Source organism: Megalobrama amblycephala, linkage group LG22 (genome assembly GCF_018812025.1).
Source record: "Megalobrama amblycephala isolate DHTTF-2021 linkage group LG22, ASM1881202v1, whole genome shotgun sequence".
Classification (NCBI taxonomy): Eukaryota; Metazoa; Chordata; class Actinopteri; order Cypriniformes; family Xenocyprididae; genus Megalobrama; species Megalobrama amblycephala.
Genome location: NC_063065.1, coordinates 15,560,332 through 15,587,176, shown reverse-complemented (window position 1 = coordinate 15,587,176; position 26,845 = coordinate 15,560,332). Strand labels below are relative to the sequence as shown.

The window sequence follows — 26,845 nt, the reverse complement described above, 5'->3', positions numbered from 1 at the left end:
TATGCACTGATTCATATCACGAACAAATAGCTTTTAAGAGCGGGCTGTTGCGGAGCATTTCATTGGTTGAACATACTGAACAAATACACCTCCTTTCCTGAACAAATCAGTGTTTTGAGACCTTTGGCATAACCTTTAAATGAACCTGCAGAAAGAATCACTGTATGAATCTTTTTGGTGAACAGATTCAAAAGATTCAATTCACTGGGATGAATCAAAATCCCCACCCACCAGCCAGTTTGGACAGCCTGGCTCCACTCGCATTTATATTCGCACATTGTCTACTGCTCACAACAAGAAATGAGTAATAGTTGATTTAAAACACTCCCTGTCAGACCGTTGGCGGCTCGCGACTGCAGTCTGCCGCAAACTGGAACAGTCCATTTGCAGAAAGCCGGAGGGGGAGGGTCTCTCATCACTGACTTCACATTGGATGTACGGGTACACAATCGGAGCACGCCTGCAAACACCGACTGTCCCTACAAGGACCGATGGATCCGAAAACATGAGCACCTAGTGTAGTTCCCCCCCGAACCAGTTCGGTTTGCGTTGCAGCCGTTTATATTATCTACTGTATCTTTATTAAACTCTGACAGCCAACTTCCGATCTCACCGGTCTCCTCACCGTCTGTCTGCCAGTGTGTGCGTGTTTGTGTGTGTGTGCGGACGGCGCGACGGGAGGGCAGCCTGAGATCGCCTCGTCTGTTCTTGACTTTGTCACTCTGTCCTCAGGTCCACGGTTTATCTGAAGACATGCTGGAGAAACTCGACCTCGAAGATGAAGGTAAGCCTCTTTGGGAAATATACGCCTCTCGCGACGTGATTGTTTCGATATGACTTCGTTTTCAGAACCGGCTGGCTCAGCAGCTTCGCTTATCTTGACATTGTGATGTTCTTTGCTGACTTATGTATTCCTCGCACTTAGAGGGATAGTCTATTTTAATCTAGTATAATCAAGCGATGCTGATTTGCCTTTCGCCACCTGGTCATTTATGGCGCATTAGTGGAATATGGCGTTTTTATACAAGGTGTCGATTTCAAGTCCAGCTGCTTGGTAGTAGGAATCACTGGAGATCCCAGTAATGTATCGGGATCCCCATTCGTCATTTCTAACCTGTTGGGTGTAGATGCGTCAGATGATGCTATTGGCTGGAGACGTCTCACCCACGTCAAGGACTCCCTCAGGGGTGAGGCTAATGCCCAGTTATGTTTATTCCTTTTGCACTTACAGATATTGATCACTTAAACCATGTCAATGTTTGAAGTAGGGAAACCCAGGTAGTCTTTAATTATGCACAAGCACAACCTTTTTAATGTAGGAGAAGAAATTAAGCTTTTTTGCTCACCAGCCACTGGTCATATATATATATATATATATATATATATATATATATATATATATATATATATATATATATATATAATAGTTCTGTAGTTTTATATGTATATTGAAATAAAAAAAACGATTTTTAATGAAAAATTTTATATAGTGTTTATTTTTATTTTTTATTTTTTTGAAAGTTCACCTCAAGTCTGCATTTGCTTGATCAAAAATACAGTAATTTATATTATTGCAGTTTAAAATAATTGTTTTCTATTTGAATATATTGTAATTTATTCCTGTGATGGCAAAGCTGAATTTTAGCATCATTACTCCATTCTTCGGTGTCACGTGATCTTTCAATACTCATTCAAATATGCTGATTTGCTGCTCAAGAAAAATTTCTTATTATTATTATCAATGTTAATAATAGAAGGATTTTTGTGGAAACCGTGATCAATTTTTTTTCCCCCATAATTCTTTGACAAATTGAAAGTTAAAAAGAACAACATTTATTTGAAATAGAAATATTTTGTAAGAATGTAAATGTAAATATATTAGTGCTGTCAAATCGATTAATCGCACTTACATTATATATGTGTGGTTATATATATTATTAAATTTATATATTATATGTCTGTGTGTATACAGTATATACTAGGGGTAGACCGATTATCGGCGCCGATATTAAGCATTTTTAAGGTTATATTATGGTAATTTTCAAAACTGATTTACCGATAAAATAATTTAATTTTGAAATGCGCTATTTGGCTCTGATGCAGCCACTTCTGTCGGAACTCATTTGTTGCTTGTTGTTTACTTCTTTAAGTTTTACAAAATGTTTAGGAATGCTGCTGGATGCTCCCTGCACTTTTTAATGTTATTATTATTATTATTATTATTAATATTAATGGTATTATTAACAGTTCTCAGAATTAAAGATATATTTAAAAGCATTTAAAGAAAGTTTTTGTCACAGCCCTTGTTATTCTTAGTTTGACATTAATTTTCATTTTTACACCAGACATATATCTCGGTTCAAAATATCGGTTATCGGTCTACTTGATCTGTAATAGTTTGTATCGCATCGGCCCTGAAAAACACTTAACGGTCGACCCCTAGTATATAACATACACGCGCATCCACACAAATATATAAATGTAATAATATACACACATATATTATGTAAACATATGTTAGATTCGATTTAAGGGTGATTAATTGATTTGACAGCACTACTATATATATATATATATATGAATATGATTCTTTTTGGTGCTGCTTAATGAAAAATGTTTTTATTAATGTGATACTTGATTGGAACATTTTTTAAGTTGCTTATGGCTGCAGTTTTTATAAGGAATCAATCCCATAATCATAACTAGACTTAACAAGGAATGCTGTGCAAAGGCTATGAACTGGCCTGAAACTGTTTTCAGAGCGGACATTTTCCTCTGAAGTGCCTCCGGCAAGGTTTTCCCAGCAATATGAGGCGAGCATACCACACTGATCTGGCATTGGTCTTGCCATTATTTATAAAGGCTTTTGCTGCTGTTCTTTCAGCTGTTGTACCTTTTAGTGAAAACAGAGCAGACACCTTCCAGAAGAGCAGGTTGTGCAAGCTGCAGATCTGCACTCTCATGCTGAGGTTTGAGGGTTTTACCCAAGGCACCACCGGTGACAGTGAAGTTCTCTAATACTTCATGTCACCATGCAAACAGATATCTATCTCAGTACTGTAAAACCTCAGGCTGGTGTTTTTAGATTAGTTTGTGTTGATTAGATTTTTAGATTAGTTTTTAGATGAATATGTGTTGGTGTGCACTATTCTGTACTGGGGCACTGACTTTTTTTAAATCTCTATGGGAGAAATGAATGGAAAAATTACTTCCGGAACCAATGCGCACTCTATTACACAAAAAATAGTGATTTTTTTTTGAGTGACGCAATCCTTTAAAATCATGTTTTAAAACTCTGCTTTGCAGGCTAATGTAATAATGAATAATATCTTAGAATTTGCAGCCTATCTAATGCCATGTGAAGACATGCACAGAGCAGCATGTTTTTTGAAGTATTAATAGCATGTGCTCGTTTTTGAAGCGGCTTCATTAAATGATGTCTGAAGGCATTGGTTTGGAGTATGCGGTTATGGAGCGTTCCAGTGTGGCTGCTCTAATAGCATGTGAAAACTAGAATGTTTTCATCAAACAAAAGATTCATTCTGCAGTAATTCAGTTCTTTGAAAAGCCACGGTGGACATCAGCCAAAGTGTCATGCCTCTGGTTGTGGTAGACCAAACACTCAGACTTTCTGAGTAGCTTTTCTTTTGTCATTTGTTTGGGCTTATTTGTGGATAATTAATTTTTTTTTTAAAGTTTTTTTGTATAAATTATTATTATCACAAATCCCACACTAAAATGGGTGTATTGTTGATCTCATAATGAAGTATAAAGAAAAAATAATGACACAACCCCCATATTTGCTATTGGTCAGGCAAATAGTGTGCAACAGTCAGGTTCCAGAAGGTTCCATAAAATGTTCATCCAATTATTATATTCGGTCCGAATTAAATAATATGATGTCCTACCTGCCTGTCAATGTATGTTTTTACATACCCTCGAGCACCCTGTTTGCGCAGACATCATTCGTCATCAGCACATTTCATGCTATGTAGTGTTAATTTCGTCACCTATTTTTAATTTAGTCTTAGTCTTAGTCTTGTGCCAAATGTCCTTGTTAGTTTTAGTCATATTTAGTCATTCACATATCTTTTTTTGTTAGTCAAGTTTTAGTCGACTAAACGTCTCGTCATTTTAGTCTAGTTTTAGTCAAAAGAAAACTCAAGGTATCTTAGTCAAGTCTTAGTCGACTAAAAGTCTTTTAATTTTAGTCTAGTTTTAGTCAAAAAATTGTAGTCTCTTTTTTAAAAATAACACATTATTACTGAGATTATTACTGATAAACATTTCAGTAAAAAAAGTGTTTCACATATCTCAAACATTGGTTAATGTCATAATTAACTGACAAAATACACTTGTTGAAAGATTTTTGTTGAATGCAAATGTTAAACGTGTCTGGTTTTCAATTTCTGATTTAGGAGACACATTCACAAATGATTAACCTGTTCTGAAGAATATTTTATTTTAACCAAAACAATTCAAAAGCTAGCATGTCGTCGTCGCTCGTCACTCGTGTTCGCTTTGGGTGTTGTGTGTTCAGCAGTTTCGTGTTGCAGCCACAGGCGTATGAGACCTGTAAAGCCTCGTTTACACTGCACGCGTGTGCGGCTCGTTACGGCTTCGACGCGGCTACCGGAGCTGATACACGGCCACTCTAGTCAATGCTTGTGTTTACACCAGCCGCGCCGCGGTGCGTTTGAGAAGCGTCCCAGAAGGGACGCTCGACGCGCCGCTTCGCTAAAGATAGGCACCTCGCCTCCAAGACGCAAAGCTCAAATACAAAACAAAGTCAAAATAATCACCCTGTGTAAACTCCCGCTCATATTTTACATCACTAGAAACTGACGACAAGAGATTCGAAGTTGAAAAACTTGAAATTTCTTTGTTTGAGTTGACATCGCGAAGAGGACGGAACAACACCTTGCCGGAGCCGTAACGAGCCGCACACGCATGCAGTGTAAACAAGGCTTCAACGAGGCTTAACTTGAGCAACAGCGCGAAGCCGCGAACTCGTTCTGAATATTTTAAAGGCGTAACAGCTGATGAAAAAGCAGAGACGATTGTAGACGAAAATGAAGAGAGATTTTATCTTAGTTTTTATTTTATACAAAACATTTTCGTCTCGTCTTTTTTCGTCAACAGTAATGCATGTTAATTTAGTCTTAGTCAGCGTTTTTGGACAGTGGTGCAGTCTTGTCATCGTCTCGTCTTAGTCATGAAAAAAAAGGTCGTTGACGAACATATTTCGTCTCGTCTCGTCTGACGAAATTAACACTAATGCTATGCAGAGTTTATGAGTAGACAGACGTCAGTCACGGAGCACCGCAAACAAACAGCAGCCACCTTTTACAGTTCCTACCAAATCAAAACAACGAGCTTATGCTGCGTTCACGCCATAACTACCGTAATTAAGAAATGGCAACCCGCGATGTTCTTACGGGGTCTGTTTGTGTCCTCAAACTCGGATTTATGCATTTCCATGTCAACAGTATCAACACAGAAATGAATCTGCAGCAGTTACAAACTCTCTAAGTTGTTTACATTCATTATTATTGTAATGTTATGTGCTTTGAGACACGAGTTAGTTTAATGCCGTCTCTTGTGATGCTTTTCCGAGAGCAGCTGTGTGTGTGTGCGCGTTCATGTGTTTTGGAGGCGGCGTGGCTTTGGACGGCCATTTGAAGGGAGGGTGGGATTGTGCGCTTTTAATGCTAGCTGGCTAACGTTAGCATTTTCCAGATCACCAACCTAACCTTTAACAAAGATGTTTTAAAAATACCAACAGAACCAAGGCCGCTGAAGTGGGCGGGCATTGTTGCACTCTATAGATAGTCCTGCCCCAAATTCACTTCATTGGTTGAGCCTGTTGCCATGTCAGACTGGTCTGGATGCTCAAAGAGTTTTTTTTTTTTTTTCACTCTTTGCGTAGTTCACTTCATGTTGTCTTAGCATATTAAATAAAATATAAAAAAATACACGTTCTCTCAGCGTCAACCTTTTCTGCTTTTATTTCTCAAATCCGCTCAGTAAAGTTTCCTCCAGAGCAGCAGCAGCTGGTCTGTTCTATTTTAATAGTTTCCATGAGCTAATGCTAGCTTCTTTGACAGTAGCCAGTAGTGTTAAACTGCGCTGAGCTGAAGCGATGGTGAGAAATAGTTTAAACACCTTTTATTAACTTCATCACATGAGTGAGTCAACATGCATAGTACTGTCAGCTTTTTGTGGCTCTGCATAGTAAAAGAACTGTTGAGGTCGAACACTTACTGAAAAAACACCATAGCTGGACAGGGTTGTGGATCATATATTAACTTTCTAAAAGCAGATTGTAGGTGGAAACTGTCAATTAATTGTTTATGTACACAAAGCAGATGACGTTACTCTCAATAAGAGCTGCTTTCTCTACTAGGCTTTTTGATTAATGTTTGTTGAAACGCCCTGAGAAATCTTAGAGTGCAACTACAGACTTGTGACAAAAGATTTCAGTGTTGTTTTTAGTCTAGACAGCTGCTGAAGAAAACAGTTCAGTGTCTAAGAATACTACTGTAAGAATTACCATGGCAACTGGCAACATTAGGCCGGATGCTGCTAAAAGGAACAACAAGAGAGAGACATCAGAGTCCACAGTTCAGTGAGTTCATGTCACCCATTTGTGCCATGCCCGCCAGATCTACTAGTCTTTTGTGTGCTTGTGTGTGTGTGTGTGTGTGTGTGTGTGTGTGTGGTGTTTGCTAGGGATTCTCCAGATAATATCTGAATAATTTAGCAAAATAAAAATAAATAAATAAATTTAAATAATAATAATTATTATTAATTAATGTTAGGGCTGTCAAACAATTAATCACGATTAATCGCATACAAAATAAACGTTTGAGTTTGCCTAATATATGTGGGTGTACTGTGTGTAATTAAATACAAACACATTCATGTATATTTTTGAGTAAATATTTACAATATTTACAAGTATATGTATTTATTTATATTTTTATATAATTCATATTATATATATAAATACAAATATTTTGTACATAAATAACATATTTCTCTTAAATATATACATTAATTAGTGTGTGTGTATATATATATATATATATATATATATATATATATATATATATATATATATATATATATATATACATACATATATATTAATTACACACAGTACTCACATATATTATGCAAACTCAAACTTTTTTGTATGAAATTTAATCGCGATTAATTGTTTGACAGCCTTAATGTACGTTATCTTTTTAATGAAACTTTAATATTTTCTTTACAGTATAAATGAAGTATTATATTACAAATATTACTTATAGCTACATTAAATACAACAATAATATTAATAAATGATTATTATTAGCATTATTATATTAATATTATTTATTATTATTTTATTTAACAAACATGTTGTCTTTATATGACACTTAGAACAACAATAATATATTTTTATTATTACTATTATTATTATTTTTATTTTTTTGTACATTATATTTAATGTACATGTTATCTTTTTAATATGACACTTAATATTTTGACACTATATATTATAAGTGCGTTTTACATTAAATTTGACATTAAAGTTTTACATTTAATTACATTAAATTATACAGAAGCCATTTATATTTTAGGAAAGGTGTCCCTAATAAGTGGATCCTGTTGGGCCCTTGACATCACAAAGTAAAAACCCCTGTTCTAAGGCTCTTACATGGTTCAAGTGACCCAATTAGAAATTTCTTTCTTCCATGTGGCACAGATCGGATATGACTCACAAACGTGTAAGCAGGAAAAAAGCACATGAATTCCGATATTCTCAGATCGTTCACATTCATTGGCCGAAATAAATCTGATATGAATCAGATACACGCATTTGCGTTTGCCATGTAAGCGGACAGATCGCAATTTCCCATCAATGCGAGTCGTACGTCATTGAAAAAGTAATGTTGGGCAACTCATGTGGACACCAACCTCGATCACATGACTCTTTTCAATGCCCAGGCTGCAACAAGGGTGCTATTTTTCTCTGCCTAAGAGACCAATGTTTGCTGAACTTTGAAGATGTTGCGGAAAGCAAAAGCTTGTATTATCATTTTGTCTGTGTTCATTGCAGATTGTGCTGTTTTTACTTCCTTTTCGGCCTATGCTTTTCCGGGTCAGTATGTCTATCTTGGGTTGTTTTGCCAAGTGTAAATGCAGATATCAGATATGGGTCACTTTTAAAAGAAGATGGTCATCAAAAAACCTCAGATATATTCAACAAATTGGAATTGGGCATCAAGACCTGCAGTGTAAATGCGGCCTAAGCGATCAGAAAATTGCCAGATGATAAAACTTTGAATGTGAGATCTTTTTAAAATGTGTTGGAAAATGTTGTTTAATTTCATGCATTTTATCACAACAGCTATATTCAGCAATCTTGTCTCTTTGTACAGTGAGAAAGGAATATTGGCATTTCAATGTTTATTAATTTATTTAAATAATAAAACACTTTCATTATGAATGCATCAATTACTCAGCCTTCTAGGAGTATGTTAGTGCTTAACAACAACTTATTGACATATACTTACTTCTCACTTTGCTCTCAGATTGACTGTGTTTTCATTTATTGGTGTCTTTACAGCTGTTGAACAATCCGATAGCGACATTTACATGCGTTTTATGAAGTTGCATAAGTGCTATGACATCGTCCCAACCAGCTCCAAGCTAGTGGTCTTTGACACAACGCTGCAGGTAAGTGCTCTAGATGTTTGTTACAAATAAGAAATCTGTCAGATATGTTATCCATGACTTACAAAATACTCATTCCTCAAAGTTGATGAAAAAAGTACAAAATAATCTTCACAATTTTTTTCCCTCATCTCACTATTCTTGTTAAAAACACACTCTCATTAGAATCATGTCAAATAATTCTTTAGTCATTTGTTTAGATTGAATAGTGGAATTACTTTTCGCACCGTTTGTCTCTAAGGACCTGTTTACACCTGGTGTTAAAGGATTAGTCCACTTTCAAATAAAATTTTCCTGATAATTTACTCACCCCCATGTCATCCAAGATGTTCATGTCTTTCTTCAGTCGAAAAGAAATTAAGGTTTTTGATGAAAACATTTCAGGATTATTCTCCTTATTCAATGGCCTCCAGACGGTTGAAGGTCAAAATTATAGTTTCAGTGCAGCTTCAAAGGGCTTTAAACAATACCAGACGAGGAATAAGGGTCTTATCTATCAAAACGGTTGGTCATTTTCTAAAAAAATACAAGTAAATGCTTTATAAACACAAATAATCGCCTTGTACGTGCTTCTGCTTTCCGTATTCTTCAAAAAGCTTACACTGTATGTCCTACACCCTATACTACTACCGGAAAAAACTAAACTGGCACTGCATTCGTTCCGTAAGTTGAATAGGGAAGGCGTAGGACATACAGCGTAAGCACGTACAAGGCGATCATTTGTGTTTGCATTATGCATTATGGGAAGCGCGCTAGACATACAGGATTTAAACTTTGTCGGCTGAAGACCCAAGTTTGGTTTGAAGATAAAAAATGTACCAAGCACAATGTTCTCTCACCATTCCTGATTTCTAACACACCCAGCGTTCAGTGTCGTCTCGTGGCTATCAGAGCAGAAACGAAAGCTGATGCTCTCCGTATGTTTTTCCGTTGTCTCTTGGTGTTCATATGTAAATTGCATGAGCTTATTTTGTCCATTAGATCAAAAGATCTGAAAAAACCTATACATTTACCTGTCCATAGACCCTTCTCGAAGAAATCAGGACAGAAGTGCTTGAAAGTGGACAAAAGAGATGGATTAAAACACCAGGTGTAAACACATGTGTCTCTCTCGTCCACTTGTGATCCGATCATCCAAACGCATTGTAATACCAGGTGTAAACGGGGCCTAACTGTCTGTCTTTCTATGTTGATCTGTCTTGTTTCTTTCCCCAGTGGTTTGTTATACCATATATTGATGTTTTTGTCTGCTGTTCTCCCAGTAGAGTCCACACAGCGCTTTAAACTAATCACATACTGTGTGATCAGCACATATGTTTCCAGTATTATCCAGTATTGCACATGCTGTCATAAACCCCTCCATCAGCATCAGTGCGGTCTGCTTGTAATGTTCAGTAGATGCGCAGGGACCCACAAGGTCAATACGTCAATATGTGTAAATATTTGATGATGAATCCTAGATGAATGGTCTTCGCACTGCCGGCAGCAGTGGGATTGTTTTGGTCAGAAGATCCAAGCCTATGTTCTTGATCATTGACTCATAGCAGTGATATACTAGCCGTCAACCCCTACCACCCAGTTCAGAACAGTTTCCACGCATCAGAAGGGCCAGCCTTGGGGAACGGCTCATTATGTTCCTTGCCATGACTTGATTAATGTTTAATAATCTCAGATTGGGCTGGAACATCACCCAAGGAAGGAGAAAAGAGGCTCACATGATTTATTTAAGAACGCCTGTGAGACGCCATGATTAATGCTTTGTTTAGCTCCATGGCAGTATCGACAGTGTTTGAACGGATCGGCCCGCCCAAATCCTCCTTGGTGGAATTTATTCCAAGACGAGAAAGGCTTTGCAGATGCTTTAGCTAGTACTAATAATTGCAACATTTTTGGTAGAAGAATTCCACAGGATTACATGTGGTTTCCGGTCATTTAGGATTTGGATGTATGCCTGTTGTAATCAATGGCATGCCAGCCAAAGTGTAGAACAGAGTTTTGTTAAGGGCTTGGAATGAAATATTCACTCTACAGGTTCATACAGGCCTGGTCGCTCACCTCAGGTTATGCGCCTGTGTTGAACAAGTTATCATACCATGCAATGGAGCGTCCATGGCGAGGAGATATGCATGCTTAAAGATAAGGGAAGAATTCATGCATCAAAATGTGGCCCCTTCTTTGCGTGCCAAGACATGTGTATGTATCATTAAAAAATAGCTTCAGAATTCAGATGCTTAGAGATGATTGGTTTGAATTATATATAAAATTCAAAATTCAAAAAATTCAAAAATGTAATGATCTAAATAATGAATAAATTAATTTAATTAATATACTAATATGAATATCTGTAAAAAAAAAAATATATATATATATATATATATATATATATATAATAAAACATTATAAAATATTATACATATATATATATATATATATATATATATATATATATAATATTTATTTATTATATATAATATTAATATTTATATATATATATATATATTTTTTTTTATATATATATTTGTTTTTACAGATTTTTATATTAGTATATTAAGTAAATTATTTTAATTTAGATAATTACATTTTTAAATAATAGGCATATCAATTAATATTAAGCCAAAACAAAAAATAAAATAAGTGAATTTGTGGTGAAAGATTATTATTATTATTATTACTGTTATTAATTATTATTAATAAAAGTAGTAGTAATATTGTTAAATGCATTGTGGATATTTTAAATTCTTCTTCTTCTTATTATTATTATTATTATTATTATTTTCATTATTATATGTATTATTGTCATTTTAATAATATTAATAATTGCTGTAATAGTAGTATTAATAGTATTAATATTATTGCTATTATTCAAATTATTACTAGTAATATTGTTAAATGCATTACGGTTGTTATTATTATTATTATTATTATATGAAATTATTATATGCGTTAAAATAACAATTAGTAGTAGTATTATTACTATTGCTATTGTGTAGTATTATTTGTAGTATTTTGATTTAACACTATTATTAAACTACCCACAATGCATATGATGTTATTGTGTCAAAAAGTAGAAATAAATGAATAATTAAAAACTGGTCAGGATATTGTTTACCCCCACTACCACCATTTTTGGGTGACTATTTTTTTATTTATTTATTTTTTTTTTTCCGCCTGTGGCTGAATGCTTAGACGGGAATGAACATGTTTGGTTGAAATCCACTGTGTATCTGTGAAGGGTCTTCAAAGGTGTGATTAGACTCCATACTTGTGTGCATACTGCATACTTGGACACACCTTTGGAGGTAAAGAATATTTATGCTTGGAGCAAACAGCGCCCTCTGCCTGTCACTGCTTATTGGTGTGGAAAAAATAGATTCGAGAAGTAACATAAATATGTTTTTGTCCTTTTCTGTTTAGGTTAAAAAGGCCTTTTTTGCCTTGGTGGCCAATGGGGTCCGAGCAGCCCCTCTGTGGGAGACCAAGAAACAAAGTTTTGTGGGTGAGTATGTTATGATAATGAGTACAAAAACCGCCACATTTAGATAAGAGTGACACGGACCGCTTTTGAAAGAACAAGCTCCTGATCTTTGATGGTAAATGCTCTTAAAGGTATTGAAATTCTTCGTACCCTTTGGTTACTGTCGTCTTATCAGTTTCCAAGAGCGTTTTCCTTATCTATGGCTTCTTAAAACGAGGGTTGTAAGTGGAGCTGCTCTTTGGCAGACTCTCTAAGGGAGTGTAACATATACATCCAGATCTCTGTGGCCCTAGAAGAGATTCAGACTGGAGATGATCCTTCCTGTCACCCTCCACAGCACTCAGCAGTCCTCTGATTTAGAGTCTTATCTGTTACCATGACAAAACCAGCTCAAAATAGAAGCGTGTGCTGACCAGAGTCTCAGCATTTGCCTCCAGCTCCACTAGAAGTGAAATAATGGTTTCTATGAGTTAAGCAGAATTTGCAGTCAGGAAGAAACAAACAGAGCTTTTGAAGAAATAATGTGATGGAAATGACACACTCGGTATTTACTTATATTTAATAATACTGTTTGGCAAATGGGTCTCTTCTGCTCACCAAGGCTGCATTTATTTGATCAAAAATACAGTAAAAACAGTAACATTGTGAGATATTATTAGAATTTAAAATAGCTAATTTCCATTTTAGTATATTTTTAAATGTAATTTATTCCTGTGGTGCAAAGCTGAATTTTCAGCATCATTACTCCAGTCTTCAGTGTCACATGATCCTTCAGAAATCATTCTAATATGCTGATTTGCTGCTCAAGAAACATTTCTTATTATTAATGTTGAAAACAGTTGTGCTGCTTCATATTCTTTTATGATACAATGATACATTTTTTCAGGATTATTTGATGAATAGAAAGTTCAAAAGAATAAAATGCAAAAAATTCACTGCTAAATTCAAATGTGCTTTGGCACTGAACCAGAGACAGACTTGTGCTCCGCGCTTGTCATGTAACGTTATCACATCTATTCGCTGTTTTTAACCTCATCGTGCTTTATTTTAGGTTTCAGACATTTAAATACACATTTAAATTACTGCATAAAAAAAAGACATTTATAGTTTGTTAAATTCAAATTACACTGATGTCTACGGAAGCTGCAACAATAACCCTTTCAATTAGAATTTGACAGTGTTTTATTCATATCAGATACACATTGTTTAAGAAACAGTAAAGTTTACTCTATTCTTCTCCCAGTTCACCGGCCACATACTTTTATATATTTCGGGGAAGATTTTGGATATCCGACAGCTCTAACTGCCGTGCAAACTCATCGCGCAACAAAACACATTCACTTCCACATATTTTACAATCGGAATATATCATAAAATAAAAAAAAATAAATAAAAAAAAACGATATAAACGCGAAACCTACCTGTCTGTCAGTTCCATGACGCGTCTCCAAGGAATTAAAACTTTGTTCTAAAATACGGTCGCCTTAAACTCACGCTGATGGGGGCTCCGCACCCCCAGAATATAGATAAATTACAATATAGATTTAGTTTGCAATTTGGATTACTTTTATAACATCCCATGAGTCCTGATAAATGCAATTTCTACTTCTGAAGTGCTTCTTTTTATAAAGAACACTGATTTCTCACATAATGTAGTGAAGCAGCCCCTGTATAGAGTAAATTACCGATTCCGTATTCAACTTAAGAAGAAAGTGTAACGACTCTCGCAGTTTAAAACGATTACACTACGTATTCAACTTACGAAAAAAGCTTAACTGACGCAAAGTAAGTTAAATATGGAAAATGGAGGCTAGATATTTTACTTTATAACTTGTTAAATATGGATATTTTTCTTACACAAATGCATCGCTTCACTTCAGAAGACCTTTATTAACCCCCCAGAGTTGTGTGGAGTACGTTTATGATGGATGGATGGATGGATGGATGGATGGATGCACTTTCTTGAGCTTCATACTCTTTGGTCCAGTTCACTGCTATTATAAAGCTGGAACACATCAGGATTTTTATTAATGTTTCTCCGATTGTGTTCATCAGAAAGAAGAAAGTCACCTAGGATAGCTTGAGGGTGAGGAAAGCTTGGGGTAATTTTCATTTTAAAGTGAACTAATCCTTTAAGAGAGACTGAATAAATCAAAAAAAAAAAAGAAGAGAGAGATGAGTCCATGATTACATCAGCAGGGGTGGTAAAATCATTTAGTACTGATCTAAAAAATCTCTATAAGTTTAAGTGCCTTTGCCTTATAAATCTTGTCCTTTCATTATGAAGGAGTCATGCTGGGATACCCTCTGAACACCAACCACAGAGAATGAATGAGTCACCGGAGAGGAAACTCATGAGAGACTCAGACTGATCCACAGCATACCATGTGACTGTCTCCACCTGAATATCAAATATATAACTGTAAATAGACGTCCTCTGAGGTATTTAGGGACAGTATCTGTTCTCTCTAGAGAGATAATACAATCATAACAGACAGCCTGCAGGATACATCTCACCAAAACCCCATACTACAGTCTATAACAAGCCTCTGTGTCAGATATCTGATAAATATGATGCATTTATAAATTGAATCTCAACCTCATAAGACCTCATACTTCCTGCTTTATGTGGCCAGCTGTTGCTGTTTTGCTAGATTTGCTTGTTCTCCCCAGGCTGCTGATCTGTGCTGGTCTACCATAAGCCTCTCAGTGTTGATAAAGGGCCGTTTGAGTGTATCTGAAGTGCTGAGTCACTTACCTTACTGCAGGCTCTGGCACAAATACAGTACTTATTAAAGAGATAGTTCACATAAAAATGAAATTCTGTCACCATCTGCTCACTCAGATATTAATTAGCAGGGTTTTGAAACCTCTCACCTCTGAGAGCTCCTTTAGGACTCTCTGTCAGCTTAACTCAATCACCACAACGGGTCTAGCACCTGCTTATAAAAACCTCTTCAGCTGAAAAATGAATAATTTGCATGAGGATCAAAGGAATATAGTGCTGTTCTGTAAATCCACACTGTCAGTTGAGTACTGTGCACTTCCTTTATGAGACTTAATGAACTAGTGATGTCAGATTTGTGTGCTGATTGTTCTTGTGAACCGGTTTTGATTCGGTCAAACTGATTCACTAAACGTTTGTGAATCACTTGACAGTATGAACGTTTGTTTTGAGAGTTAAATGGATATATAACAAATACATTATTTTTTTAAGTCAAACTGATTTGCAGTGTTTGTGAATCACTCATAAAAATAGTATGAAACTGTAAGATGGATAGAAAGTTGGATAGAAACCTATATAGAAACTTAACTGAACTTTTTTTATAAATTAAATTAAATAATTAAATTAACGTATTAGTGTTTTATTAGTTACATTATTTACAAAAATAATAATAATAACATTAAATAAGCTAAATAAACATTATTTATTTAACACTTTTCAATTCTGCACAATTTTTTTAAAAATGCATTATGAACTGTATAAAATTAAGGTGGGTGAATCATAAACAATATTTGAAACAATCTATCATTTAGGAACTTAATTTTATGCAGTTTTTATAGTGTAAAAAAATTAAATCATATTTAATTTTTTAATCATATATATACAGTGCCCTCCACAATTATTGGCACCCTTAGTAAATATGAGCAAAGGTGGATGTGAAAATAAATCTACATTGTTTATCCTTTTGATCTTTCATTCAAAAAATTCACAAAATTCTAACCTTTCATTGAAGGAAAACAGTTGAAAGTGGGGGGAAACTCAAATTATGAAATAAATGTTTTTCTCCAATACACGTTGGCCACAATTATTGGCACCCCTAGAAATTCTTATGAGTAAAATATCTCTGAAGTATATTCCCATTTCCACCATCAGGGCAATAATTGAGAAGTTCCAATCAACTAAAGATGTTACAAATCTGCCTGGAAGAGGACGTGTGTCTAAATCGTCTTAATGAAGACTCTCCAAGGATCACAGCTGGAGAATTGCAGAGATTAGTTGAGTCTTGAGTCTCAGAAAGCCTAAAAAAATTATCAAACAGCACCTACATCCCCACAAGTTGTTCGGGAGGGTTTCAAGAAAAATCCTCTGCTCTCATCCAGAAACAATCTCCAGCATATTCAGTTGTCAGACACGACTGGAACTTCAAATGGGACCGGCTTCTATGGTCAGATGAAACTAAAACAAGAGCGTCTTGGCAGCAAACCCACCAGATGGGTTTGGTGCACACATGGATAAAAAGTACCCCATGCCCACAGTTAAATATACTGCTGGATCTTTAATGTTGTGGGCCTATTTTTGTGCTTGAGGTCCTGGACATCTTGTTCAGATACATGGTATCATGGATTCTATCAAATACCAACAGATAAAAATCAAAACCTGACCACTTCTGCTAGAAATCCAATAATGGGCTGTGGTTGGATCTTCCATCAGGACAATGATCCAAAACAAACATCAAAACCAACACAAAAATGTGTCACTGAGCACAAAATGAAGCTTCTGCCATGGCCATCTCAGTCCTCTGACCTGAACCCTAAAGAAAATGAGTGGAGTGAACTAAAGAGAAGCAGCACCAACATGGAGCTGGGAATCTGAAGGATCTGGAGAAATTCTGTATGGAGGAATTGTCTCTGATTTCTTGTCAGGTGTTCTCCAAACTCATCAGGCATTATAGAAGAAGACTCAGAGCTGTTATCTTGGCAAAAGGAGGTTGCAAAACGTTTTGAATAAAAGGGTGCCAATAATTGTGGCCAACGTGTTTTGGAGAAAAACATTTATTTCATTATATATATATATATATATATATATATATATAAGAACAATATTTAAAAAGCTAAGTAAATAAATATTTACTTAGATATTTTAAATATTGTTCTTATTATATATATATATATATATATATATTTTTTTTTTATAAATATATTTATTTGATTCCAGCTTTTTTTTTTACTACCTCACAGTTTTACTCTGAAAGATCTTACAAGTGTTTAACAAATGCTTTGCATATTGATTTGACCCATTCAAAGAAATTAATAACAATTTGTTCACAAACCAAACAATGATGCATATGGTTTTCTGGAAGCACATGAATGATGACTGAAACAAATCAGTACTGTTAATCAGTACTGTCAACGTATGTATTTAATCAAACAGTCTAAACGCTCCAGTTCACAAAAATAAAATCAGACCTACCAACTCTAGGGATTAGAATATAAAGTACGTTTTTTGGACTGACACCATCCAGACCAGCACTGCGTCCGAAATCGAATACTTCCCTGCTATATAGTATGCAAAGAACAGTACAGAGTAGTATGTCCGAAAACAGTAGGCAAAAAGTCCCCGGATGACCTTCTACATCCGCCGGGTCTCTACCACTGCTCAAGTCCTGAAGTGCCACAATCCCTCATTTCTTCTCTTGCTGATTTAGACTGAGGCCACAATGTGGGTCAGCTTGACAGGAGCAGATAAAAATACGCCCTTCATCACCTTTTAATCAACAGAGTGATTACATTGGCGGTGTGAGCGTCTCAAAAAAACTCTCTCTGCTTTCCTCCGGCACTGATTTAGCCACAGTCTCCAGCAGTCTGCTGCCAGGGTTTATGTAATGTAAATACTGTCCTCTCAGTTAACAGTCATCCCTCATATGTGACTCTTCTCTAGGACACAGCACATTGATGTTGACCTACTGTCTCCTCCGGTATCATGTTCATCTGTGTGGATGAATAGTGTTTAGGTGCTATATGACATTTTTTTTTTTAAAGAAGACATAAGAGTTAATTCCCTTTCACAATAGAGATTTAATGTCTTTCTTGTTTCTTTGCAGGCATGCTAACCATCACAGACTTCATCAACATACTTCACAGATACTACAAATCACCCATGGTACGTAATGCACTCTTTCTTATGTTACTTTATTTCTAGTTTTTAGCAGAAAAGCTGAACTCTTAGGCCTGAAACATACTCTCAATTTCAGACTCCATTGTGATAAGAAATTCATTTATTTTGCTGACTCCTGAGCTCAGTGTGATCCTGAACACAGACATGACAGAGTCTGTCATTCCAGAAAAACCTCAGTGTTTGTTGCTGTCTTTTGTGTCAATAATTGCCCATGCAAAGAGTTGCTTACAATATAATTCACAGCCGCTGTACAACCTCTCTTCCTGCTCATCAGTATTCATATATAGAGTCTTGTGAATTTATTCAACAGCAAAGAAATCACTAATCACTTTGAATAAAAGCAACATCCTCTCTCAATTATTCGGAAACGAAACGCCCCATCAGTTATATTCTACAGAGACAGGAAGTAGTTGAGAATGCTGCAAAGCTTCTTCCTGCGCTTGGAGGGAAAGCACAGCTGTGGCTTAATTATTTATCTTCATGTGCATATGCTACGTACTGACAATAATCTCAAATAGACTCTAACAATTCCACACGTCCATGTGTTTGTCAGGACTGGCTGTTTTTAGGGACATACCATGATTTTTTGAAAATAGTCTTTATAAGTGAACTTTATATCTAATTATAGAATATGTCCCCTTTAAGTACTGGCACACACAGAGCCTCCAAGAAATCGTGAGCTTCAGCATTAACCCATTTTCATCTCCCATCGGTCATTATCACGCACTGAAAGGTCACACACACATGCAGGCACTCGTGTACACGGTAATCATTAGCTAACATATGGAGCCTGTGCATCCTCTGATCAGCCGTGCTTTTATGATTAGTCATGTGGGTTTAGACGTTACCCTACATCAGCAGTGTGGTGTGGTGCTTTAATTGGTGCTCCTGTGGGAAGCCTGCTGTTTAGGTGATCTGTTTCTCACTTTAACTCAGTCAGTGTTATCGCTCTTTCAGGAATCAGGCTTTTTTGGGTTTGCGTAGCTTTGACGTCATCTGTCTTTCTCGTTTGTCTCATTGGTCAACAGATGCTTATGTCAGTTTGTGTTAAAATTTTCTCAGGTGTTGGTCAAATGAGGGATGTTAACTTACACAATGGCTCAAGTTTTTAATCTATTTGAGGGCTGCACAACGATTAATCGCGATTAATCGTTTGCAAAATAAAAGTCTGCGTTACTTAATATATGTGGGTGTTCTGTGTATAATAATTATGTATATATAAATACATGCACATACATGTATATATTTAAGAAAAAAATTATATTTATATAAAAAATATTTATATGTAATATAAAATATATACAGTACAGTCCAAAAGTTTGGAACCACTAAGATTTTTAAAGTTTCGTCTGCTCACCAAGGCTACATTTATTTAATTAAAAATACAGTAAAAAAACAGTAATATTGTGAAATATTATTACAATTTAAAATAACTGTTTTCTATTTGAATATATTTCACAAAGTAATTTATTCCTGTGATGGCAAAGCTGAATTTTCAGCATCATTACTCCAGTCTTCAGTGTCACATGATCCTTCAGAAATCATTCTAATATGCTGATCTGCTGCTCAAGAAACATTTAATGTGTACAATTGTACAAAATATTTGTGTACAATATTTTTTTTCAGGATAATTTGATGAATAGAAAGTTCAAAAGAACAGTGTTTATCTGAAATCTAATCTTTTGTAACTGTAATATTTTGTAACAACTGTATTTTTAACTAAAATTAACAAAGATTAATAAATACTGATACATACTAATAAATACAAATGCTCATTGTTAGTTAATACTTTACTAATGTTAACAAATGAGACCTTATTGTAGTGTTACCATTATTTATTATAAAACATGCTCATCTACATAATGATAATAGTTTCTATTAGAAATGTGTATTATTAAGTTACATATTGCTATTTATGGTGTGCAGTGGTGTTCTGAAATGAGGAGGCACATTTTTTATTTATTTATGAATCAATGTAAATTCATGTGCATTACTCTTAACGTTGACACATCTTCCTTGTTAAATGAACATTACATTACATCAGACAAGAAAAAAGAAACAGAATACATTATATTCTATTCTATTATATTCAAATATATATATTCTATTTTGTAATTTTACATTAACAATGTATTAAATGTTCTATTTATCAAAACCAAGTCAATTTCATCAAGTTAGTGTTTTAAGCATTTCTACATTCATTCCAAAATAATAACTAAAGGCAATAATAATTTAAACAATATATTTTATTTGTGTATTGCGGTTTTTCTTTTTAATAGTCAGCTTAGGCTATTTTGGATCATCAGTTATGCTCCATAAACACCGTCTGTCACAGACACGAAGATGTATTTTTAATTTCACCAAGCTGATTGCACTAAAAAACCTCGCAGTTATCATGCTTTCAGTCCATTTCAGGTTTGATTTTGACGTGACATAAAGCGGTAATATCTAACTGGGTGATCTGTTTACTTACTTTTCAATTAGTCTCCCCATTGACGCCATCATTTGTCCATTCAAACTGACGCACAGAATGTGCACGTAAACAATTTATTGCACAAACCATTCATATCCAATCATAACCAATTACATCCAATTATAGCGCGATGGAGACATTGCCTCCTCTCACGTGACTTTCCCCCATTCATTATTCTTTTTTTTTTTTTTTTGAGGAGGCACTGCCTCCCTTGCCTCCTCGGAGGAAACGCCCCTGAGATAGATATAAAATGTATGATAATTTAAATAAATGTTATTATTATTATTATTATAATTAAATATTATTACATAAAATGATTAATGATTAAAGATAATAATAATAATGATAATAATTACTATTATTGTTATAATATGTATTAACATTTACATATTGCTATTGTATTTAACATATAATTTAGATATATGCTATTTAATAATTGTATACTAATCATTTATAATAATTTTATGGAATAATAATACTTAAATATTATTCCTGTCATTATTATTATTATTATTATTATTATTATTATTATTATTATTATTATTATTATTACATAAAATGATTAATGATTAAAGATAATAATAATAATGATAATAATTACTATTATTGTTATAATATGTATTAACATTTACATATTGCTATTGTGTTTAACATATAATTTAGATATATGCTATTTAATAATTGTATACTAATCATTTATAATAATTTTATGGAATAATAATACTTAAATATTATTCCTGTCATTATTATTATTATTATTATTATTATTATTATTATTATTATTATAAATATGTATTAACAGTTGCTATTATATGTAACCTATAATTTATATATGCATTTTAATAATTGTATACTAATCATTTATAATAATTTTATGGAATAATAATACTTAAATATTATTCCTGTCATCATCATCATTATTATTATTATTATTATTATTATTATTATTATTATAAATATGTATTAACAGTTGCTATTATATGTAAATACATGTAAAAATATTTAAATACAATAATACATATTTTTCAATTGATACATTTACAAATTTTTTATACTATGATACATTTGTGATTTTATTATACTATGAGAATTTTATTATAATGTGAATGTAATTTGAGTAATAAGTCTCTTGTTTTGGTTCAGGTACAAATCTATGAGCTTGAGGAGCATAAAATTGAGACATGGAGAGGTAAGAAATTTTCACAGAGGTTTTTTTTTGGTTTGTTTTTTAAATATTTTATTTATTTTTTTATTAATATTTTTTATTTTTTGTTTACAACAGAGCTTTATCTACAAGAAACATTTAAGCCTTTAGTAAACATATCTCCAGATGCAAGGTAAGAGCAGTTCATTTCTGTGTTAACATGCATGTTATTCTTTGCCTTACAATGGGAAGTCTGTAGAGGATTTATATCTTTCCCCTGCAGCTTTTGACTGTACATTAGTGTAGTGAACCACTAGAGGTCCTTTAGTAAACCACAAACCCTTTTCCTCTCATATATTGCCCTTTCCTGTAAGTACTGTGCTGTTTGCTCATATTTTCAGTGTAATAAATTATTCAGTGCACGTCGTCTTGGAAGAACAAAATTCTGAATTTCATCAGGGTCCTCTGAAGTCACCCTTCTGTTCCTCAGGTCACTGCAGTGAAATTGACTTTCTCTGTCTCTATATAATGTGTTTCAGCATATTTGATGCTGTGTATTCACTGATCAAAAACAAGATCCACCGGTTGCCCGTCATTGATCCCGTCAGTGGAAATGCACTTTACATTTTGACGCACAAAAGGATCCTGAAATTCCTTCAGCTGTTTGTAAGTTCATCAGTATCTTTGTATATATTTTGTGCATTTAGTAAGATTTCCGTTGGCTGTTTTTTTTGGTGGGGTTTGGGGTTTAACCGACGCTGTAATAAAGTGCCCAGTCATTTCCTCTAGAGTGAATGAGGAAGGAACTGAATGAATAGGATGAAAAAGCACAGAGGAAGGGAGGGGTAGAACAGATAAAGAGGAGAGAGAACAGTCTCTAAATTTTTGTAATCTATCTAATCACAATTCCATGGCCTTTTATACACCTGAACAGTATAAACTGCTTCCGTTCTCAGGAAAATGTCACATGAAGCCTGTGATGTCTGAGCAATACAGCTTTTATGTTGCACTGCAAGGGAAAATAAAATGCACTTTATGTACTAAGAATTCTTAGACAGTGTTTTTTGAATGACAAAGACTGTGCAGACAGCCAGTATAATTACTATATGTTTTCATGTAGTGTGAATTATGAAATATTCAAAAACAGACACAGTAGCTTTCATTTGTTTGTCTGAGGTATGTGAGATGCCAAAGCCCGCCTTTATGAAGCAGACACTGGAGGAGCTGAGCATCGGGACCTACAGCAACATCGCCTTCATTCACCCCGACACGCCAATCATCAAAGCACTCAGCATCTTTGTGGAGAGGAGAGTGTCAGCACTGCCTGTGGTGGATGAGTCGGGTATAATTCAAAAGAAAAATGCCTGATATTGTGTATTTGAATAGAGAGCAACAGTAAAAGCATTGGTTCTGGAAGTATCTTTTCCATTCATTTCTCCCATAGAGATTTTAAAAAAGTCTGTCAATTCGTTATAATAAGCCATGAATCGTAAGTCATAACATTACAAACTTGGATTTGAAGCAAAAAAGTATTTGAAAATCGACAAAAATGTGAAGGTACAAGAATGTGTACTTAATGGCTTTAGTGAGGGAAAGAACTACAATCCCATGAAGCATTGCGAACAGCACAATCAAATTAAAAACGATGGAGAAATATAAAACTACGCATTTAAAAATGTTGGTTATATATATAAAAAAACAATATATTTTAAGTTTATTGCAAAATCTGCATACATATAGAATTATTTACGTATTTTAAGAGCATAGGTAGACTGCATAATTTGATTACATAATTCGATTACATAATTTGCATTGTTTTATGGGAGTAGGCAGAGCTAAAGAGCTCTTTTGGTGCATTTTGATAGTTTTGACTCTCTGGTGGAATTTTCAGTCCCACTTTATTTTAGGTATCTTTAAAGGTGCCCTAGAACTTCTTTTTAAAAGATGTAATATAAGTCTAAGGTGTCCCCTGAATGTGTCTGTGAAGTTTCAGCTCAAAATACCCCATAGATTTTTTTTTAATTCATTTTTTTAACTGCCTATTTTGGGGCATCATTAACTATGCACCAATATATAGGTTGCAGCCCCTTTAATTCTCGTGCTCCCCCTCCCCAGGAGCTCGCCCTTGCCTTGAACAGCATAAACACAGTTTACACAGCTAATATAATAAGATGTTCGTCATGCAAGCTGCTTGCATACATCGGATCATGTAAGTATAGTATTTATTTGGATGTATTACATTTGATTCTGAATGAGTTTGAGGCTATGCTGTGTGGCTAAAGCTAACATTACGCACTGTTGGAGAGATTTATAAAGAATGTGTGTTTATGCATTATACAGACTGCAAGTGTTTAAAAATGAAAATAGCGACGACTCTCTTGTCTCCATGAATACAGTAATAAACGATGGTAACTTTAACCACATTTAACAGTACATTAGCAACATGCTAATGAAACATTTAGAAAGACAATTCATAAATATCACTAAAAATATCATGTTATCATGGATCATGTCAGTTATTATTGCTCCATCTGCCATTTTTCGCTATTGTTCTTGCTTGCTTACCTAGTCTGATGATTCAGCTCTGCACATCCAGACGTTCTGCCCTTGTCTAATGGCTTGATCATGGGCTGGCATATGCAAATATTGGGGGCGTACACCCCGACTGTTACGTAACAGTCGGTGTTATGTTGAGATTCGCCTGTTCTTCGGAGGTCTTTTAAACAAATGAGATTTATATAAGAAGGAGGAAACAATGGAGTTTGAAACTCAGTGTATGTCTTTTCCATGTACTGAACTCTTGTTGTTCAACTATGCCAATATAAATTCAATACTTAATTCTAGGGCACCTTTAACTTTCTGTACATCATCATGGGTAATGTAGTTTTTCACCACAAATTCCACCGTTAAACATGATTATTTTAAATTGTTTATAAGTTTCAATATATGTAATATATAAATCAGTTTCCCTATGGAGAAAATGAATCAAGTTTTTACTTCAGGAACCTGACTGTTGCACTCTATGCTCTTACACTCATGAAACTGACTCATTTAAAACTTAATGACTTTTTTCTTTGTTTTTTTACTTTCAGGAAAAGTTGTAGATATTTATTCCAAATTTGATGTCATTGTAAGTATATAATGTATTTATTTTCTTAATTGCGCAAAAACGATTGACCTATACACCAGACATTCATTATCTTTGTGTGTTTGTAGAATCTTGCTGCTGAAAAGACGTACAACAACCTGGACATTAGTGTGACACAGGCTCTGATGCACAGGTCACAGTACTTTGAAGGGGTCATGAAATGCAACAGATTAGAGACACTGGAAACGATAGTAGATCGGATAGTCAAGGCTGAGGTGAGCTTTCCTACGGTCTTCATATATCTGCAACATTGATATTATGACCAAAAAATCTGCTTAGTTTTAGGTATTCTAGAGCTGCTCTAGTTAAATCTAGAGTCGCTCTTGGTTACAAGATATTATATAGCTTCTCTTGCAAACAGAACTTCAACAGTTGCCCTTGCTCTTGGTAACGTTTTCTAGAGCAGATCTTGGTAATAGATATGCAGATGCTCTAGTTTTTGCAGATTTTCAAAATTTCCTCTAGCTCTTCATAGGCAAATCAAGTTTATTGTTCATTTATAAGTTTATTTTAGAGCTACTCTAGGTTACTACAGATGGGATATTCTAGATCGTTTTGGTGTCCTAGATACTCTAGGGCTGATCTAGATGCTCATGTCTCTCTGTTCTCAATCAGGTGCACAGGCTGGTGGTGGTGGATGAGAACGGCAGCATCGTGGGCATCGTCTCTCTGTCAGACATCCTCCAGGCGCTCGTTCTTAACCCCGCAGGTATAAATGCTCAGCATTCCTAAAGCTCATTTCCACCAGGACCTTCCTCCTCCCAACCTCTCTCGCCCGAGCCACAGGTACTACACACACAGGTTGCCTGACACACCGCCACTGCTGCCGCTGCTGGGGTCAAGGAGACGATGCATGACCGCTGCCTGGCTCGTGACGTGTGCGAGGATGGCATGTGCTAACTTATACTTTCTGTTTTCACCACAGAACATGATTGGCTTTGATTCCAGAGGGCAGTTGGCAAAAGATGGCCTGTGTGTGTGTGTGTGTGTGTGTGTGTGTGTGTGTGTGCACGCCCACATTTCACCGCATATGATTTTGATTAATGACACATGCAGTACATCAGAGCCTCTCTCACTGCAGGGCTCCCATCTGCTGATGGATAGTGTCCTGCAGTATTTCAACCACACACTCTGTCCTTTCAACACATGCACACACACATAATGTCGTAGGTCATTCCAGTACAATCACTATATAGTTCTGCTTATAAGTTTACATACCCCTTGCAGAATGTGCAACATGTTAAAGGGATAATTCACCCTTGTTGTTTTAATGAAGTATAGCCTTCTTTCTTTTATGGGCCACAAAAGGAGAATAAAAAAAAAAGAACAAAAAAAAGTCCCGCTCGTTCCTTTAAAGTTGCCCTAGATTTAAAAATTGAATTTATCTTGGCATAGTTAAATAACAAGAGTTCAGTACATGGAAATGACATACAGTGAGTCTCAAACTCCATTGTTTCCTCCTTTTTATATAAATCTCATTTGTTTAAAAGACCTCAGAAGAACAGGCGAATCTCAACATAACACAGACTGTTATGTAACAGTCGGGATCATTAATATGTATGACCCCAATATTTGCATATGCCAGCCCATGATCAATGCATTACACAAGGGCAGCCAGTATTAACGTCTGGATCTGTGCACAGCAGAATCATCAGACTAGGTAAGCAAGCAAGAACAATAGCGAAAAATGGCAGATGGAGCAATAATAACTGACATGATCCATGATATCATGATATTTTTAGTGATATTTGTAAACTGTCTTTCTAAATGTTTCGTTAGCATGTTGCTAATGTACTGTTAAATGTGGTTAAAGTTACCATCGTTTATTACTGTATTCACGGAGACAAGAGCCGTCGTTATTTTCATTATTAAACACTTGCAGTCTGTATAATTCATAAACACAACTTCATTCTTTATAAATCTCTCCAACAGTGTCGCATTAGCCGTTAGCCACGGATCACAGCCTCAAATTCATTCAGAAT

The 26,845-nt window shown here is 34.9% G+C and overlaps 1 protein-coding gene across 7 annotated transcripts in view; it reads left to right on the top strand.

Annotated features, from left to right (window-relative positions):
• prkag2a (protein kinase, AMP-activated, gamma 2 non-catalytic subunit a) overlaps nt 1–26,845 on the top strand; it is an 83,165-nt gene that overhangs the window by 52,942 nt on the left and 3,378 nt on the right. For 3 of the 7 annotated variants that reach the window (XM_048173889.1, XM_048173888.1, XM_048173890.1), the window contains 11 exons: nt 733–784; nt 8,618–8,727; nt 12,139–12,220; nt 18,025–18,083; nt 21,715–21,760; nt 21,854–21,908; nt 22,255–22,381; nt 22,892–23,057; nt 24,808–24,845; nt 24,932–25,078; nt 25,479–25,572. In XM_048173889.1, coding sequence (XP_048029846.1) covers nt 733–784; nt 8,618–8,727; nt 12,139–12,220; nt 18,025–18,083; nt 21,715–21,760; nt 21,854–21,908; nt 22,255–22,381; nt 22,892–23,057; nt 24,808–24,845; nt 24,932–25,078; nt 25,479–25,572 — 976 coding nt within the window. Of the gene's footprint in view, nt 1–210; nt 538–732; nt 785–1,004; nt 1,188–8,617; nt 8,728–12,138; nt 12,221–18,024; nt 18,084–21,714; nt 21,761–21,853; nt 21,909–22,254; nt 22,382–22,891; nt 23,058–24,807; nt 24,846–24,931; nt 25,079–25,478; nt 25,650–26,845 lie in introns of those variants that run through there. The other 4 variants (XM_048173894.1, XM_048173893.1, XM_048173892.1 and 1 more) reach the window with 4 other exon arrangements.